The sequence below is a fragment of the Asterias amurensis genome, chromosome 7 (genome assembly GCF_032118995.1).
Source record: "Asterias amurensis chromosome 7, ASM3211899v1".
In the NCBI taxonomy this organism is placed as follows: Eukaryota; Metazoa; Echinodermata; class Asteroidea; order Forcipulatida; family Asteriidae; genus Asterias; species Asterias amurensis.
In genome coordinates this window covers 9,309,579-9,324,104 of record NC_092654.1, presented here as the reverse complement: position 1 = coordinate 9,324,104, position 14,526 = coordinate 9,309,579, and the positions used below count along the sequence as shown (strand labels likewise).

Here is a 14,526-nt window from a genome sequence, read left to right as displayed (position 1 = left end):
TTTGGGTACCAATCTCAACCTACAATCCCTACCTACATCGCACTCAGGATTTGCCTACATGACGTCACTGTCGGCAACCTTAAACCGCATACATTCTACAGTTAATTGAAATGGAACGGAAATTGGTTCAACAGCAACCTCGTCCCCATGGTTTACTTTATTTTCAACCATGAGCGGTCAACCTTGTAATCGCTCGACACACCCTGGGGACGAGGTTGGTTCCAGAGCTTTTATAAGGCTTCACGTGTGTGATGTGGGATGCAGCGGGAAGCGGCAAACATTTGCTGATGTGATGATTTTTTTTCTGCAAGCGATGTTCGTTGCAGAGTTTGTTTGAAACACCGCGATCGCTGCGTGCTACTTTTTTTCGGAGTTCAGTGTTTGCACCGCAGGGGTATTTTAATCATGTTTTTAATAAGCTGCACTTTATGAAACGATGATTTATTTCCGTTCCCAAGTAAGTTGGAGAATAGTCTCATCTATAAAATAGCATAGCTAGCCAGTTAGCTAGCTACATGTAAGCAAAGATTGACGTCTCATATTTTTATAATATTTTTCTTCATTGATCGTTTTTTTTTTTTTTAATGCTGTTTTCTCCTTATTAAAACCTCCTGCAATTTGTTTGTCCATCACATGTTTTTACCCAGTGGAAATATTTAATGGCCATGTCTTGCGTTGATGTTTTTAAGTTGTAATGTAAGTGTTATTATTTATTCATTATTATTTACAAAAATTAAACATCTTATAATAAAAACGTTATGCAAACATACAATACAATACGAAGACAAAGGTCAGTTGACTTGGTTAGTCAGTTTAAATTATATTAAGCTACCAATAAATTATTATGGTAAATCTTGATATGTTAATTGGTTGCACACACTTTTGTTAATTATTATTTTACGTTAATTAATTATTCATTTGTTTAAAACAAATTTTTAAAAACAAAGTATCAGCTTCATGACCAAATAGCTCTACATCTAATGGACAACAGATGGGAAACAGTCATCATTTCTTCAATAAAGATCATTAAAAAATGCCTCTTCATTTGAATTTTGTTCAGTCTTTAAACAAAAGTATCAGGAGTATCGCAAGGGTTAAGGTTAGGGTTAGGGTTTAAGGGGTACTGCATTATTTGTATTACTTTTAAGTCATTTCAGATGAAGTTAAAGGGTCTAAGAAATGTCTCTGAAAAGGCCTTGCATTGCACCAGAGAGCATCTACGACACATCTCCAGAATGCTGTGCAATAGTGCCTACAGTACAGTAAATGTATGCATGTCCAAAGCATTCAAAATACAATAGGCTACACAGTAAAGGCCTACTGTAGTTTTTTCAGAAATTTCACCAACATCTCTTTAGCCAACACATACTATCCACAGCTAATCATCACTGGGGCGTTGTTTTAAGTGTTGAGCAAACTTCATCTGGCAAAAATGCACACATGCAAATAGAGTTCATCAGAATGCATTCCTACCTACGAAACCTACTTGACTCTCAGTCATCCCATGTAGTATTGGGACATATTAGGGCTGCACACTATACTACTGTAGAGCTTCCTATACACTTGAGGAGACATTTCCATTTTCCTTCCCAATTCTCCTTAGGCGATGTGTTGGTTTAAAATCTTGAGGAATTCTCCAGACTGTTTGTGAGGAGGTCTTCTAGTGCACATGATGCAGTACTGCTCTACATTATCGTGGCTTTTAGATTTGTGGGAGTTATTGCCAGAGAAAGAGCAGGCATGGAATGCATCTTTGAGAGGGCAAGGCCATTCACAAAGGCCACTTCCATTGGGAGATCTCAAAGTCTATGGGAAACTTTTGAAGGGGCACAGAGGCCATGGGCAACAGACACCATGGCATCTGTGGCATACATTAACGTGTTAGCTAAGGCCTGAAAATAAGGCATTTGCTCTACATTTAGTTCTGAATACATATAATTTTATGTTCAACACTGACCAACAAACTGTTTTTGTGTGTGTATTGAACAAACTCACGTATGGAATTTCATCTTTAAGAGGACAAGGCCATCATTTCCCAAAGGACACTTCCATACAAAAAACTTCAAGTCTATGTATAGGAACCTTTCATCACAGCCAAGACAATGTACATGGTACCGTGTAAATTTTGAATGTGACCGTATCCAACGATTCAACTCAAGTAATCAAAACTTTGTGTTAAAGGCAGTGGACACTAATGGTAATTACTTAAAATTTACATGGAGACGAGTAATGGGGAGAGGTTGATGGTATAAAACATTGTGGGAAACGGCTCCCTCTCAAGTGCCATAGTTTTCGAGAAAGAAGTAATTTTCCACGAATTTGATTTTGAGACCTCTGATTTAGAATTTGAGGTTTCGAACTCAACCATCTAACTGCACACAAATTTGTGTAACAAGGGGTGTTTTTTCTTTCATTGTTATCTCGCAACTTCGACCACCAATTGCGCTCAAATTTGCACAGTTTGTTATTTTATGCACATGTTGAGATACATCAAATGAGAAGACTGGTCTTTGACAATTACCAATAGTGTCCACTGTCTTTAAAGATCAACAATGAAATTATGATCAAAATACACAACATTTACCTAACACAACAAGCATACACTGAAAGCTTGTCAGCAAATACATTTTTGAGTAAATTTTTAAGTGGCCCAGCGGGGCTCAGGTGGAGAAAATGAATAAAGCACTCAGGCTGAATGTTGATTTCCATGAAATCACTGCGGAGCGTAATAAAGTTTGGCCTTCTCGTTCAATCACACAGTGACATATTGCTAAATTATTACCCAGTATGAAAACAAATGAGTGCACTCTGTATGTTGTGTAATTGGCCATTAACCTGAAAACTGGGGTGGGGGGGGGGACGTATGCCATTGCTGCACTACCCCAGACACTTGCTTGTTTAAATTAAATTACTTGGCTACTCTGTGGGGATGGTAAAAGCTCTACCACAAAAAGCTTTTAAAGAAGTATCTTAAATATGAACATCATTGGTTGGAGAAATTGGATTCATATTCAAACATTAGAAATGTTTCTGTAACATCTCAAATCTATGCAATTTCTACCTCGTAATTTAGCTCAAACGGAACTCTGTATTGAGGACTAGTGTATACAAAAAATGAAGTGATTAGAAGTTGTTTTTTAACCAGGGTTCAATCAACAATTGATCCCATGTGTAAACAAAAAATTCAACTTTATGAATGACTAAATTCAAAGCGTGGTGTATAAACAAAAATGTTGTGATGGAAAAATGAAACAATATTTTAAACAGCATGAATTTTACAATTTATGCTATTTGCTCCGGCTATGTGCTTTGATTTGGAAATAAAGTCAAGTGAATACAACTGAATTGAAAATAATAAAAATTGAATCAACTTATAATACGTCTGACAAAATTGTCCTGAAATTCAACCCAAGTGTTTTGCTCAATACTGTTACCATACAGCATGGAAAATTACTAAAAGCCCCTTAATTTACCAGCCCCCTGAGCTGCCTATATTAAAAATTCCAGCACTGTATGATCTTTCATCAACAGATGCTGCCATATTGTGCAATGAATGCAAGGTTTTTCTCACACCAAACTAAATCCATCCTCACACCAAGCAAAGGTCATTCATTCACAATTTATAAACACCACTTAGATGGGCCTTCAATGCAGCAGTAATCTGCTTCCATTTAAAGGCAGAGTATAGCTTTGGTTTTTGGAACCGTTTTAATTTGTATATAAAAAATATAGAAATACAATCAAATTACATTGTAAAGCCCGGTGCATACTTACTGCGAATGCATGCAAACAAATTTTGACGTCACAAACTTTGCAACCAATATTTTGCATCAGTTGAAATGTGCTCAACTCCTGCAAAACATTCGCTGCGAAAACAGCCATGTGACATCAGAGTTCGCTTAGCATTCGCATTCACAAGAAGTATGAACTGTGAAAATTTTGTTTCAAAAGGTGGTCACGTTTTTTAGGTTTTGGCGAAAATTCATGCAGGAAGAATAATCCAACAATCAGAGAATCAAAACTGCAATAACGTTTCTCAGATTCAAATTTTGGGGGCATAAAATTTGATCAATTGTCAGTTTTAAGAGTAATGTTTCTTAAATACACTGGACACTATTGTTAATTGTCAAAGACCAGTCTTCTCACTTGCTGTACTCAACATGCATAAAATAACAAACCTATGAAAATTTGAGCTCAATTGGTCGTCGAAGTTGCGAGATAATAATGAAAGAAAAAACACCCTTGTCACCTGGAGTTGTGTGCTTTCAGATGCTTGATTTTGAGACCACAAATTCTAAATCTGAGGTCTTGAAATCAAATTCGTGGAAAATTACTTCTTTCTCAAAAACTACGTTATTTCAGAGGGAGCCGTTTCTCACAATGCTTTATACTACCAACCTCTCCCAATTTCTCAGTACCAAATAAGGTTTTATGCCAATAATTATTTTGAGTTAATTACCAATAGTGTCCACTGCCTTTAAAATGCTTTATAGCTGTATACAAGTACATGTACTAATACTATCGAAAGCTGCTGTACGCTTCTAGCCAATAGTTTTTATTGCCATAAATTTTAAGAGTGATAACCAAACACTATACCCTTCCTTTAATTGAAGAAACGATCCAGTAGAAACATGCAGTTGATTGTTTGGAGTGGATGGTGTGAGGAGATTTAATAGTGTGCAGTTGGACTCTATCAAAGGTCAATAGAGACACACTGATTGTAATATGATAATTTATACAAACAAAATTAAACATGTATTTGGGGCAAATGCTAAAAATTACAGAGCAATGACAAGCACATTAATATGTAAAATTGTAAAATGCGATAAGAACTATTTTGTGCAAAAGTCTGTTGGCAGCTCCAAGGTCAAAATTAAATTATGATCCACTCATTTTCCAAAAGTAAAAAAAAATGTTATGAAAGTGAGGAAAACAAAATTAGAAGTCGGTATCCTCACATGTGTAAAATGTCATTGCATTTGATACGCTTCCAGTGCGAATTATGTCAACATCCTTAAACATCCAATGACATCATGTTTCAAAATTCAAATAAAAACAAGGTCTTGCATATAATACCATACTTTCTTACTATCAACTTGTTTTTAGTGCCATCCAACTGTAACTATTATTATCTTTCCCAGCAAACCTAACTGTTGGTTAAAAATCTGCAAGACAAATTGTTTGCTATTTTCTGTGCGAATGTAGCGCCCATCGCAATGGAATCACCCATGGGTCTGTACATTTTTGCACAGGAAATGTTTTAGCTCATTCCTGAATTTCAATGATAAAACGTAGAAACTTCTACCTCCATGATTCAATCAAAACAGCACTGAATTTGACCTTTTAACTGGATTGTAAAAAAACCTCTTTGGAATACACATGTACAGATCCATTTGTTGTTGATACCCAATGACGTCAAGTTTCAAATTTCACTCTGAAGAAAGAGTTTCATTTTAAATGAAATCTTTCGCCACTTAAAGCCATTGGACCCTTTCGGTACAGAAAAAAAAAAAAAAAGTTCACAGATTTACAAATAATTTACAGGGTTTACAGAAGGTAATGGTGAAAGACTTCTCTTGAAATATTAGTCCATGAAATGCTTTACTTTTTGAGAAAACGGTAAAACAATATAAATTCTCGTTAACGAGAATTACGGATTTGTTATAAACACATGTCATGACACGGCGAAACGCGCGAAAACAGGAGTGGGTTTTCCCGTTATTTTCTCCCGACTCCGATGTCCGATTGAGCCTAAATTTCCACAGGATTGTTATTTTATATATAAGTTGTGATACACGAAGTGTGGGACTTGGACAATACTGTTTACCGAAAGTGTATAATGGCTTTAAACATGAGTTTAGAGACAAGTACAGTTTCCCCCACCCCCAGTTTTATAAGGACTCTCTCTAATTAAATAATAAGTGCACCACAAAACTGAAATTGGCCTTGGAGACCCTCTTGATCACAAGTTCGTCTTGTGCCGTTCTTCCTATATTTCCCCCAGCTTTAACCACGCAGGGACTGCTTCTATGCATTCATGAAGGTAATTAGCCTACAGTTGTGCACAACACTGCATGATGTGTTTATCTCTACACGTGCACTGCTACTTTTGGTTGTTTTTTCAAAAATGTCACATATTATTCCTGTCGCAAAATATAACAGTCAACCCTGTTATAAAGAGCTTATAAATATTTCTGGCTTGTGTTTCTTTGTTTTGCTCTACTGTTATTATAGCAATGTTTCTGTTATGAAGAGGTAATTTGGCCAGTCCCCCAGCGATCTTGATATGAGATTGAGAGTCAACTGTATGTAGTTTCAGTTTAACAGCTTTAACTATTCAAGCGAGCTCAAGTAAAAGAAAATATTTACAAAGTCATCAAAATAAATGTTGAGTTGTTGAAATTATAGGGAAACAAATTTCTTCTTCAAATAATCTTTGGGTTGACAACATTGACAGGAACCGTGTTTGCATTACAATGTATGTATTGCAACACCTGTCCTCGATGGAGCCATGTAGACTGAACTTGGGTGTATGGATGGTCTATTCCACTGGCCCAAGAGTAATTAATTTGGCATTCAGAGGTGTATAGGGTTACAGCAGACTGCACATCATGTTATGAGATTGCATAGTGTATAATGCTGGATGGTCTATGTAGCATCCAACATGAGATACAATACAACTGTACACACAATGCTGTCATCCAAGGCACATCGACCTTGGAATATTCCAGCTACAACAATGTGCTGACGTACTACATTTACCTCAGTGCAGGGTAGTCATGAACCATGGGTGCTCATTCATAAGAAGTCAGTGATTTCAGACTGCTGCCTATTTGAAGGCAAAGTGTACCTTTGTCCTTTATGAATATATTGTATGTAGATGAATACAATCAAACTAACCAACGAAAATTTTATTCCAAGGTGGACAATTTTTGAGATACTGCTGAAATTACAGAAAAAATATGTCCTTGCAAAAGAATTGTTTTTATCACCAACATTACACAACTCAACAAATAAACCAACCAACTTGAATGGTAAGGAGCTTTCAGATTGAAAATAATCTTTGTTTTCTTCTTCTAATAGTTAGCCTATACTTCCTAATTAAAGGGTCTATGTAACTTTTGTAGGACAAAAAACACAATGTCCACAGATTTACACGAAACTTACACAGTTTGAAGATAATGATAGTAGAAAGCTTCCCTGAAAATATTACGTGCTGAGGTGCTGTAGTTTTTGGGAAATGTGTAAAACAATGTCATAAAAATAATTTTCGTCTTATGAGACGAAAATTATTTTAATCATTTACAAACGTATTTTCATGACATTGTTTTACTCATTTCTCAAAAACTACAGCACCTCAGCACGTAATATTTGAAGGGAAGCTTTCCACTATCATTATCTTCAAACCCTGTAAGTTGAATGTAAATCTATGGACATTTTGAAAAGGTACCCAAAACCTGAGACCTCCAAAATATAATAATTAATGTTTAAGATCCCTGCATAGAATGGTTTCTCCTATTAATATAGCATAGCAAAATGCAACACAAAAATGATGCACCTTTGCTGCTCAAAAATCATTCTTTGACAAAACGTATTCCAGTCTCAATATTTTGCTAATCAAAATTTCATTAACATTTCATTAAAATTTCATTAATTGTTCTCTGACATAAGTTGTAGTTTCCCCAAGCCTGAAATATTCATTTAATTTTTAAGGATGCTTGGGAAAGCAAACATACATCAATCTAACACAAAGAATGGGCCTTCAATTTTAAATTAAATGTGTCACTCTATCTATGACTGTTTATTAATCACCAACTGACATCAAATATTACACCTAATCATCACTGTTTATCGCTCAGGCTACACTCCCGACTTCCCTCGAGCTGGGACCAGACTCAAGGCATTGTTTCGCAAATTGTATTGTTAAATAAACACAGACAAATTGTGTGTGTTTTTCAAATGTCTGAGTGGAGATGACTAAAAAATTCATAACCATACAACAGTCACAGGCCATTTATACTGTGGGATGACAACTGGAGCGTGGAAACACAATTAGCTCACTGTATGTGTAGCCAGAAGAGGCAATAACCATCAATTCAGGCATGCAATAAATTACAAAGCTGTATGGCGAATTGGCAGCTAAAGAAATGATCCCAGGTCTTCCATATTTGCGCAATTTGTTCATAAATGAATCTTGGAACTTGCAACAAATGAAGAAGTTGGCACTTTTACAAAATTTGCCATGAGCATGTAAACTGTTTAAGTTTTACTCAATTATTGTTGAGTTTCAACTCCGTGTGGTGAAAATTGAGCTATGTATACATGCTGACATTGTGGTGTATAATGGTCCTTGCTACTGGGGGTACATGCTGTTTTCATAAGGGTTACCTTAAAGGGAACGTATCCCATTGGTTTTAAGAACCCTGTTTGATTGTTTTTAAACTAGATATAAATGTACAGATAAAACAATTATAAAACTAATTTAATTTCAAAAGGGGGTAACATTTTTTAGGTATTAACGAAGACCCAGAGCGGTTAAATGTCAACGCAGGTCAGTCGCACGAACAATAATCTGCAACACAAATCAAACATGATGAATAACATTTGAAAGTGCTAAAGAAAAAATAACCCGCTTTTCATTAATGTGTTATATTTACTCTCAGAACATTCAAGTGTGTCGTGTGTTGAAAAACACAATTTTGACAGTTTTCTTGGAAGAAAATCTTAAAAGTCGCTTTGAATCATGTAATTTCGTTATGTTCGCTATTATAAAAACCCAAGTTTAGGCTGTTTACACAATTTTTAATTTTTAATGTCCAGGACCACTTTCTGTGGAATGGGCAAATATGGGAATTGGAATCACAATTTTAGAAGCGTTTCTGTCAGAAACAAATGTGTTTGGATAAAACTGATATCTATTTTTATAACACCCCTTACCAAACTGCCTTTTCATTGGTTTAGAGCGCGTCACATGATATGTCTTAGTTTTACTAGACGACATCTGTGTGATAGTGCATCGGTTTGCCGTGTGATAGTGCATCGGTTTGCCGTGCGCTAGTCCGAAGACTATCACACGGCATGCAGTACCCAGACGTCCGTTGCGTGTACGAGGATGATAAATAAATAGTCTGTAACCATTCCGGATTACACGACACTACATGCAACACAGTAAAAGTTTTCGCAATCTGTATTCGCTTCGTCCATGGATTGTACCATTCAGGTCTGTAACGTACAGTATTTAGAAATGTTTGGGGTGTTATAAAACAAACATTGACTGCTTTTACTCGTGCAATGAATAAAACTATAAATCCCTCGGTGATCCCCGTAGCGTTCTATTTTCCCTCGGCTTCGCCTCAGGAAAATAGAACGCTCCGGGGATCACCTCGGGAGTCATAGTTTTAACCATAGCACTCGAAGCAGTCAATATTTGTACACTATACCACATAAAATCTGAAGAGAAATAATACACAAAAAATATGTACTTTATACATACTACCGAAAGCTTCTTGCTGTACAATCAAGTAAGGTTTTATTGCCAAACAATAATTTTAAGAGTGATAATTACCAAACGTAAAAACCTCCTTTTGCATACATTTTGTGTAAACTTGTTTCTCCACTTTGCTTTTCCAGCAGCTACCTTGTTTACATGTATTCCCATTCAAAACAGTGTGACCATAATGAGGCATGCAGGGAAACTACGTAGTCTGGCCCTGTGATGAGAATCTACATTAACGAAAGTGCTTTTAACACAAGGTACATGACGATCATGATGGCAGTATCATGAGCAGTGATCGTGAGTTATATCATGGAGGGGTACCTCCATGGTTACACACTTGTCATACATGGGCAGATATTCAAGTGTACACTATACCCAAAAATAATTCTGAATCAACGTGTTACCACTTCAGGATGAAGAACAATCAAGTTTGCCACACAAAATTGGCAACTTGTCAATCTCCAAATTGTCATTAAAAAAATGATGAATTGTTTTGTTTTTGTGGGAAATATCTAAACTTGTCATGGCAGGTATTAAAGTGTACCCTGTACCAGAATCAACTTCAGGATGAAGAAAAATCAAGTTTGGCACAAAAAATCGGCAACTCTTCAATCTCCAGAGTTCAATTTGTCACTAAAAAATGATAAATTGCTTTGTTTTTGTGGGCAAAATGTTAATTTATGAGCATACGGTAGAGATTCTGGGGTAGAGGAAATGTAATGCTTCAGCGGCTTATTCTTCTCATTATGTATTATTGGTTCAACTGTCCTGGTTTATGCACACATCTAGTACTATAGCAGTGTGGCCTTCGTGGTCCTCCAGTTTAATGGCTATTATTTTTCCGGTTCATTGCTAGAGTAATTGGCATGAAGAAGGGGCTCATTCAAGGAGAGTCAGATTGATTAGGCCAGGGAGGTTGCAGAGACCCCACTTCTAATTCTTGCTTGTGAAAATGTACAACTGATGCAACTGAAACAAACAGTCTAATTGGTTTTTGGTGAAGCTAAGTGTGCATTGCACAATGAAACAAAGAACTTGAGCTCAGCAACCACAAAGCAGTTTCAGTGCAACATGGAAATGTAGGCCTACTACTTCTTCATGTAAACATAGAGGAAAATACTTCCTCCATGATAAAACGATAGGCAATACTGTACAAAGTACAAGTTGCTCTATGGTACATGTAGTCAACTTGTGGGTACAAAAAACCATAGAGGTAGGAAATGCACACAAGACTCTTTTTGGAGAAGTATTGGCTCGAAGAAGTTATACTGAAAAGTACCAGTGGGGTCTAGACATTTCAAACAATAATGTACACTGCACATCTACAGGAGAGTGCATGTTATGAACCACACTATGCAGTTCTTCAAACACCACTTATAAATGTATTACAGTTTGGCAAGTACAAAGTGCTTTTACAAGGAAACTTATACTTTACAGATACAAGTTACGTGTTCAGTAGCACTTCAACATTTGCTAAAAAGTAGATATTTAATACAGAACCCGTCAAATAATTTAGTAGGGCCTATCAGTCTGTTGAATTACGACTTAAAATCAATCTAGTCACAATTTTTATTTGAATGTCTGTGCCCCTTTTGTGCTCCATGCTTGTTCAACAGTTCTGAAATAGGCACTATGACTATGATATGAGTTGTTAGAGTTTGGCAGTTGGAATTCTACTCAAGTTGGTCCTAAAGACAATGTTTATTATGAGCATGAGCAGACCTCCAGACATTAAAGAAACCCACAGCAATTGCCGCCGTGCCCTTTGCTTTTGCTGCGGTGCCCTGTGCAACGTTCCTGTGCCCCTTCAAGAGCGAAGTTCAAAGCCTGTGCCTAATTCTACCTCCATGGCCACAGTAAGACATGTTTTACCTGTTACTCTCAATGGAAGACCTGTGTGAACTGAGATGGTGCACTGTGTTTGATGTGTCCCATAAGTGTCTGGGTTTTCCAGCACCTTAACAGCAGTCCTTGCTTGCATACAAATGTACTGCATATTGTACACACTTTTTACAAATTTTTGCTAATGTGTTTACCTAAGGATCGGAAGCCCCTGTAATCCATCTGTGCAATACAAACTCAAAGGTTGTGAAGACTTAAATGCTACAAGAACTGAAAGTTTGTGCTTCAAATTTCTTTGTAAAATTTTACATGGAAATTTGAAGCATAAACTTTACCTGTAGGTAGTGTATACAATGTACTTAGCTAAACCATGGCCAAACTAACAACAATGTATTAAGCTATAGGGCTCCAAATTTACACTAGAACGCACGCCAAAGGTAGGGAATGAAACCACTTAATTTTTTCAAAGTAGGATAATGGATTTGAAACTTTGCATTTTTCAACTGTAGCAACTGATTGTATCATTGTTGTTAAGTTGTTGAGGTAACCCAACAAACTAGTTTTCAACAAGCAAGTTTTTTAGATCATTGAGTTTGATGTTTTTTAATCAAATTCCAACAGTAGGGCTATATTACCAAATTTCATGATTGAGAACAACAAGGATCAGAAACTTCTGTAATACTTTTGCTGTTGGTGCTGAGGCCAAGGATACAAAGTGATCCTATGTCTATGGTATGGGGCCGAAAAAATTACTATAACTATTTAGCTAGCTGCAGACCTTTCTATGTTATGTAGGTCCCCCTATGTGATCTCCCTTTAGTTAGCACATGTTAGCATAGACCCAGACATGCAGAGTAGTATCTGGAGCGCTGTGTACTCCTTACTTTTACTTACACACCCACCACACTGCACAGAGCGCCCAAGATACATTACGTCCTGGGTGCACTTCCCTACTACTACATAATCATTACTACTAGTAATAGCTACATTACACTAGGCTATCTTGGCAATGTCATAATAATAACAGTGTCAAGACACTTTGTACCTTTGCCACTTCGTACCCTGGACACTTCGTACCTTTTCAAGGTACGAAGTGACTTTGGACACTTCGTACCTATAAACACTTCATACCTTCTTACAAGACACTTCGTACCTTCTCACAAGTCACTTCGTACCTTCTCACAAGACACTTCCTACTTTCGTACTAACTGCATCATTCGTGATTTATTTGTGCTTTGTGATCGGATGATTATGAAATAAAAGCAAATCAAAAAAACTGTTACTATTTTGTTGGGACCAAGGAGCCATTTTGACGATTGCGTGATTGTTTGACTTTTAAAATATTTGTAAAAAATATTGGCGGAAGATGTTGTCTTCGGCGATAATTAATTTCACATTAAAAATTACATTCGCATATTCAAACAAAAATTATAATTCATTATGTTTTATCTCAACGAACATTAAATTATTGAGGAATACACAATTTTAATGAAGGTACGAAGTGACTCAGCTGATGGTCACTTCGTTGGTTACGGTACTAAAATTAAGTGTCCCAAAGGTACGAAGTGTCCAGGGTACAAAATGCAAAGGTACGAAGTGTCCGACATCCTTAATACAGTCAGGGGTAGCTCTACCAACCACAGCTCAGAGCATTGACACTATTTTATGGGACTACATTTGACTCTGCACTGACGATGTGCAGCACCATATACACAAATCCAATGACAATTGGAAGCAAGCAATAACATGATCATTGATTGAACCATTGAACAGTTTGTGCATAGCCATAGCGAAACCTCGAATCGAAAGCCAACCAAGGGCAAGGCTCGATCGGTCCGGCTCTCGATACATAAAATAAAATAACACGAATACAAAGGTTGATTTTAGTGCATAATAAACGTCGATTACACTCAAACTTACCTGTGTCACAAGAGGGACCAACGTCTGCTCGATGGATTTCGTTTTTATCTCCAGGTTTTTCGAATCAAACTTGGATGCAGAAGCGCTGTTTATGCGTATTGGTCCAGCAGTCGCCATCTTTTGCTGTCAAATGCATGCGGCTGCATGTGTAAGTATGTGTAGAGCTAAAGCGTGTGTGTACACCGTACAGTGTGTGTGTGCTGTCAATGCATGCAGCCTGCCACTGCTTTTATTTTCCCCCTGGTTTGTGTGTTCAAAAATCAAAGGTGACATTGAAGATATTTATAAACGCGTAGATGGTGCATTTATTTTTGTCTTCTTTTGATGAAGATTTAGAAACTGCACAACAAATGGTTGTCTTATCAGTTAAGTTTTGATGACTCGTGATGAGTATAAAAACAACTTTTGGGGGTTAAGACCATTCTTGTCACAATCAGGAGTTTGTACGAAGTGTACGTCCCAAAAGAAGAGCGTTCAAGAAATCAACTTTCGAACACGCCCCCTTTTGACAGCGGTATTGCCAGGGTAGGTTCACTAGGTTAAACGGGCTAAAGCATTATCAGTAAAACGGGTAATCTGGCTGATTTTAAAGATCGCTTTATTTATTTTACTCTTTAAAGACACTGGACACGTTTGGTAATTATTGTCAAAGACCAGTATTCACACTTGGTGTATCCCAACATAATGCGTAAACAAAATTTTAAAAACTGTGAAAATTTGGACTCGATTGTCCTCGAAGTTGCAATCAGAGAATTATTACAGAAAAACACCACTGTTGCACAGCACAAGTGCTTTCAGATGCTTTACTAAAAGGCTTCAGCTGAAGTCTTTTATTAATTGAGTGAGAAATTACCACTTTCTTCAAACACTTTTAGAGGGAGCTGTTTTCGCACATTGTTTTATCATATAAATTTGTATGCTAAAAACTATTTTGAGTTAATACCAATAGTGAGAGTGCAATATCAACTAAAAAGTAGCACAAATTAAAGTCGCGTACATTTATTGCAGACTAAAATGAGGAACGGTAGTTTCTAGAACCTTGGAGCTATAAAAAGTATAGAACTAACTTGAATCTTAAGGTGTTTGAAAAGTGTTGTCGAAACTTGTGTAGGTCCCTTTTTAGGGCCTATAGATTATTTCCCAAGAACAAAAAAGTAAAAATATTGTTCAAAGACAAAACGAAAAACCGTATCTGAGCTGAATTCATAAGCATGATATTGCCCCACATGGGCCCAATTTCATAGAGCTGCTAAGCACAACAATTTGCT

The 14,526-nt window shown here is 36.7% G+C and overlaps 1 protein-coding gene across 4 annotated transcripts in view; it reads right to left on the bottom strand.

The window, feature by feature from the left end:
* Positions 1–14,513, bottom strand: part of LOC139939818 (alpha-catulin-like) — a 109,002-nt gene extending 94,489 nt beyond the window's left edge. For 3 of the 4 annotated variants that reach the window (XM_071935950.1, XM_071935951.1, XM_071935953.1), the window contains exon 1: positions 13,259–14,513. In XM_071935950.1, coding sequence (XP_071792051.1) covers positions 13,259–13,375 — 117 coding nt within the window. In that variant the 5' untranslated portion in view covers positions 13,376–14,513. The remainder of the gene's footprint in view (positions 1–13,258) is intronic. The other variant, XM_071935952.1, reaches the window with a different exon arrangement.
* Between the last annotated feature and the right edge of the window lie 13 nt (positions 14,514–14,526).